We start from the raw sequence: 6000 nt of genomic DNA, 5'->3' as shown, positions 1-6000 counted from the left end.
CTATAAACACATTCGTTTTTAGGAATGCAATTTTCTATGAAAAAGATTTTCCTTATATTAAAGGTAATTCTACTTCTCCTACTATGGTTTCTAGGGTGCCTTCTAATGACATCATTTTTTATGATGTCATAAATATAACTCATCGTACTAATCTGCCAACTAATGTTTCCAATCCTCAAGCATCCTCTTCTAACAATTCTAATTTTGATGATGATAGTTTTATTTCTACTTCTTCTAATACTAACATTGAACATGTTAGAAGATCAAACAAGACCAAGACAACCACCTGCTTACCTACATCACTTTTAGTGTAACAATATCCTTACTAATAAAAATGATTCAAATATTCCCAAGTACCCTATTTCTAATGTTTTATCATATGCACAATTTTCCTATGTACACTTCTCTTTTGTTTCACCTATCACTATTAACCATGAGTCAGCTCATATAAGCAAGTTGTTACACAATTAGTTTGGGTTAAGGCAATGGATGATGAATTGACTGCACTAAAACATAATTCAACATGGATCCTTACTAATCTACCATCAGGTAAGTGACCCATTGGATGCAAATAGGTGTACAAAATCAAATATAACTCTGATGGTTCTATAGAAAGGTATAAAAGTGAGGTTATTAGATAAAGGTTTTACTCAAGTTGAAGGTATAGATTATTTTGCCAGTTATTCTTCTGTAGCCAAACTAACAACTGTATGACTTTTAATTGCCTTAGCTTCTTCTCAAAATCGGTTTTTACATTAATTGGACGTTCATAACACTTTTTTACATGGGGATTTGGAAGAAAATGTTTACATGCAACTCCCTCTTAGAATTACAACTGACAATCTTAATCTTGTATGCACACTTATAAAGTCTATATATGATTTGAAACAATCAAGTAGGCAATTGTTTGCAAAATTGTCTAATGTTTTAATTTCTAAAGGATATAAACAATCTTCTTTTGACCACTCTTTTTTACAAAAAAAAAAATTCCGATTCCTTTATTTCCATCTAGATTTATGTGGATGATGTTATTATTGCAGGCAATAATTTCCAAGAGAGCACATCCATCAAAATATTTCTCAACACAAATTTTAAGATCAAAGACCTTGGTACTTTGAAGTATTTTTTGGGACTTGAAGTAGCTCGCTCCAGTCGCGGTACTCACATATGCCAATGCAAGTATACTCTTGACTTACTGTCTGATACAGGTCTTCTTGGAGAAAAACCAACCTCCACTCATATGCCTAACGGAACAAAACTTCTCAAAGATTATGGAACCTTGCTTGCTGATCGAGCTTTGTTTAGAAGGCTGGTGGAAAATTAATTTACTTAACAAATATCAGACCAAATACTTTATATTCAGCACATCCATCAAAATATTTCTCAACACAAATTTTAAGATCAAAGACCTTGGTACTTTGAAGTGTTTTTTGGGACTTGAAGTAGCTCGCTCCAGTCGCGGTATTCACATCTGCCAATGCAAGTATGCTCTTGACTTACTGTCTGATACATGTCTTCTTGCAACAAAACCAACCTCCACTCATATGCCTAATGGAACAAAACTTCTCAAAGATTATGGAACCTTGCTTATTGATCGAGTTGTGTTTAGAAGGTTGGTGGGAAATTAATTTACTTAACAAATATTAGACCAAATACTTTATATTCAGCGCAACAAATCAACCAACACATGAGCTCTCCTACCATTATTCATTATGATGGTGTCATCGATGTTCTCAAGTTTCTCAAAAACTCTAGCACATGGCATTTTATTTCCTTCAGATTCAACCTTACAACTTAAGTCTTTTTGCAACTCGGACTAGGCAGTATGCCCTGACACAAGGAGGTTAGTTAGTGGATGTTGTGTTTTCCTAGGAAATTCATTGGTCTCTTGGAAATCGAAGAACCAGACAACCATCTCTCGATATTCATCTAAAGTAGAATATCGAGTAATGGCTTCGGTAGTATGTGAAATTCAATGGCTTACATACCTTCAAAACCTCCAAATAAATTTTATTTCCCTTACTTTCCTATATTGTGACAGCCAGATTGCATGGCATATTGCAGCAAATTCCTCATGTCATGAATGCACCAAACATATTGATCTTGATTGCCACATCGTGCGCAAGAAGCTCCAACAAAAGTTGATTGATTTGCTGCCTATTTCTTTTGTCCAACAACTAGCAGATGTCTTCACCATCCAACCCCGTTTCACATTCTTATGTCCAAGTTGGATTTACTTAGCATATGTGCTCTAGCTTGTGGGAGGATATCAAATATACTTCAGTCAACTTGAGTTTAGTCTATTTTAGAATAATAAGGATTGTTATTAGTTAGTTGAAAGTTTGTTAGATTTTTCCTATTTTTATGTAAATAGGTTTTCAAGTTATATAAATCTATACACATTATTCTATATGAAATTGATTATTTTATTTAAGTATTTCTTTCATCCAAATCACCTAAGGTAACATTATTCTTGTTCAAAAAAATAATGAAGTCTCCCATAAATCAATATCAAGTTTAACTTATACAAGATAAAGAATCCAAAAATTAATACTTCTTTAATGAACAAATAAAAATACTAATATTTAATAATAATTTATTTTAATTTATCTATTATATTTAACTTTATATTAAATAAAAAATTATTTACATGATGAAAATGTTTTTTTTACTCAACATGACGAAAACATTAGTTCTTGTATGATTATTTATTTGCATGAATTACATGATAAAAATCTATATTTATCAAATATCATTAATTCAAATAATATTACATTTCTATTGGGAATATAAAAATTGAGTGTTTAAAAAATAGAATCAAAATCATAATTAATAAAATATCTGTTTCAAAAAAATAATAACAGTAAGAAGTCCAAAAACTAAAAACAATCATTTACATATAGCAATCAATCATCACAATTAATTTAATAACTTAAAAATATTGATTACACTGTCACATTCTCAATATCTTAATGTTGATAAAATAATATTCAACAACAATATACAATAATAGACATATATATTACCATGGTGTTATAAATAATGAAATAAGTTTCATACAACACACATTTGACTTATGAATTAAATGAACACATAACATTTAAATTCTAAGTTTAAATATATTTTTGGTTCTTGCAATTATAATTTATTTATTTATTTTGGTCATTTTAAGTTTTTTTGTTTGAGTAACATTTTTGCAAACATAATTTTATTTTAAAATAGTTATTTCATCCAATTTCGTTGCAAAAATTGTAATACTATTAAAATATAACCATTTTTGACGAAACAAAACTCAAATATAATTAAATAATAATTTTTTTAACCTAAAGTTAACTCAAAATGTTTCAGTTTTCTTTCCTAAAAACACCTAAATAGTACCTTGTTTTACATCATTCTAGCCATCTTCCCGTTGTAGAATTCCTTAGATTATGTCGCAATTTATAAAATAAAATAAAAATCTAGAAAAGAAGAATGAATTTGGTTAAAGGTCCAACCTTGTCACTATGTTGATTTCTTTCATAATCTATTACCATTACTAGGTCTAGGACTAGGACTTGGGCGTTCTTCTTTATCCCTCCTCTCTCTACAAGCAAATTATACTCCTACTTTTGAACTTTTCCATGTACTCCCCTAAAATCCCTTAATCTCCACGCCAAGAAGAAAAACTCGAATTCAGAGCCAATTCTATAACCACCATTGTCCTATAAGTACCACCAGATGAAGAAAAACATTATGGTAACAATGAATTTGGATACGTTGATGAATCTCAAATGATTGAAGATGTTGGTGACGGTGATGAGAATTATGATGACGAAGAAGACTGAAACGACGAAGAAGAAAACGCAATTTGGATTTTTCTAGGGAATAAGATATAAACATATGTGATTTAATTTTAGGTTAAAAAATATTATAATTTAATTATATTAGGATTTTTTTGTTGAAAAATGGTTATGTTTTAATGGTGTTACAATGTTTGTAACATAAGTTGAATGTAATTACTATGTTAAAATGAAACTATTTGGATATTAACCAAACAAAAAAACTTATGAGAACCAGAATCAGAAAATGTTACAATTGCTTAACTATGTTTGCTAGTGGTATCTCATGTTAGTACAAAAGTGATTTTATCTACAATTATTTGATTGGTGTTTTGATGATAACAAAAATAGAACATTCCCTTAACTATATATGCTAGTGTGCAAAATAAGTTAGATGAAAAAAATTTATATTAATAACTATCTAATTTAAGGTAGTGTGAATTATTAGTATGTTAATAATCGGTGTTATTAACATAAAAAATATTATTATCTAATAAACAAATAATTATATTTAATAATAGAGTAAGTCATAATATATATAAAAAAGGTTCTTGATAATATGATAAAGTGAATCATCATTTGATGACAACAATTGATTCAACAAAAAATTTTTGCAATAAATATCTGATAATCTATTCTCAAAGTCAAATTTATGAGACAATGGAAAATCACTCAATGAGTGTTCCTCTGATCACAAATGAAGAGAGTGCTACTATGATCATCTGCCTCTGACAAAAGTAAACTTTAAGTCAAGATTTTTGTTGATACTATAATCAAAACTCTAAGAAGATAAATCTAAAAGATGCCTCTAGAAAGTCAATACTCTGATAAAAGTCAAATTCTCTAAAGAGGTAAATGAAAATGAAACATTTGTATGGAGAAATAGTTCCTCTAAAAAGCTATAATATTAAGAAGTCAATGACTCTAGTCAACCAAGAACTATTCGTCTGAAGAAAAAATTCCTATGAGAAAGAGTTTTGTTCCTCTGAATATTAGTTTATGTGACGTGGCACCATAACATAGAGCATAAAGATAGAAATGTTGTATATCCTCAGATTAGTTCAATACAGATGTCTGAATAGTACAACAACAACTTGGAATAATACTATGAATAATACATCTCTCTCGATGACTTAGTATACTATTCCTACATGTCAAGATTTCCAACGAAACTATTCTCAACATATATATATTCTTCAACATTTAAAGGTATACATTTTAATATTGATGAACATCACTCATGAAGAAAATTAATTATCCTAAAATGAATATTTTGAAGATAAGAAAATAATATAATCAAGAACATTTCATAAATGACTTGTATCAAAAGAAAAACGTGATGTTCAAATAAGATTCTTAAAAGTCTTGAATGCATTAAAACAAAATATTTAATGAAAAAAAACCCTCTTTGTTGAGAGTTATTAGAAATTGATATAAATTAATCAAGTTGTTTGGTATATTTGAATTGATATAAGATTGAAATATAATATAATCTCAATGAGATTAATGTAAAATCGATTTATCCTGATTCACCATCGACAAGGTAACTTCATCCAATCCCTTATCACTAAATTATTTAATCCACTAAATCAAATTGGTTTCTTTCAACCTGATGAACTTCTACTAGTCACTTGACTATGTTATAATCTTCTCAAACTTTTAGCTTAGTTTTGAGATTTCATAGCCACTACTGGGATATGGTATAAGACAATATTATTTCAAGTGTTTTTAGCTTTTCAAGAGGGTATTACAATGTAAAACACTTAGTTAAATTGTTTCAAGAATTGTTCTCTTGTTAATATTGCAAAAGTTTTGTTGCAAAGAAAATTTGTTTGTTTATTCAAAGATTGTTCTATAAAAAATGTGCCTTCTTTATATTCAATTATTACACAAACATTTCTTTATATAGAGCAATTTAATTCCTTTAAGATTTTCTAACAATTGCCAAAAAACTTTGTGCAATGTTCATACGACCATGATTTGCACGATTTTTAGTGATTGTATAGGACATCTGACCTAAATTTTGAAAAAAAAAATTCTTTTGTCCATTTTCTCACTTCATTCCTTTTTCATAAAATATATTTGTATCCCATATCACAATATTAAAACGATGTGATCATCAGAGCATTCTCATTTCATATATGCTTGTATTAGAGAATTAAAAACAAGTTGTTTTAGATGC

At 28.6% G+C, this 6000-nt stretch overlaps 1 protein-coding gene across 1 annotated transcript; it reads left to right on the top strand.

Annotated features, from left to right (window-relative positions):
* Window positions 1-485: 485 nt before the first annotated feature.
* LOC140918675 (uncharacterized) lies at window positions 486-2255 on the top strand. The gene is made up of 4 exons (XM_073363364.1): window positions 486-549; window positions 1041-1312; window positions 1425-1612; window positions 2042-2255. Exons 1-4 carry the CDS (start codon window positions 486-488, stop codon window positions 2253-2255), a joined length of 738 nt encoding a protein of 245 aa, XP_073219465.1.
* The last annotated feature ends 3745 nt before the right edge of the window (window positions 2256-6000 follow it).

The sequence above is a fragment of the Cicer arietinum genome, chromosome 1 (assembly GCF_000331145.2).
Source record: "Cicer arietinum cultivar CDC Frontier isolate Library 1 chromosome 1, Cicar.CDCFrontier_v2.0, whole genome shotgun sequence".
In the NCBI taxonomy this organism is placed as follows: Eukaryota; Viridiplantae; Streptophyta; class Magnoliopsida; order Fabales; family Fabaceae; genus Cicer; species Cicer arietinum.
This window is presented reverse-complemented; position numbering and strand designations above follow the sequence as displayed.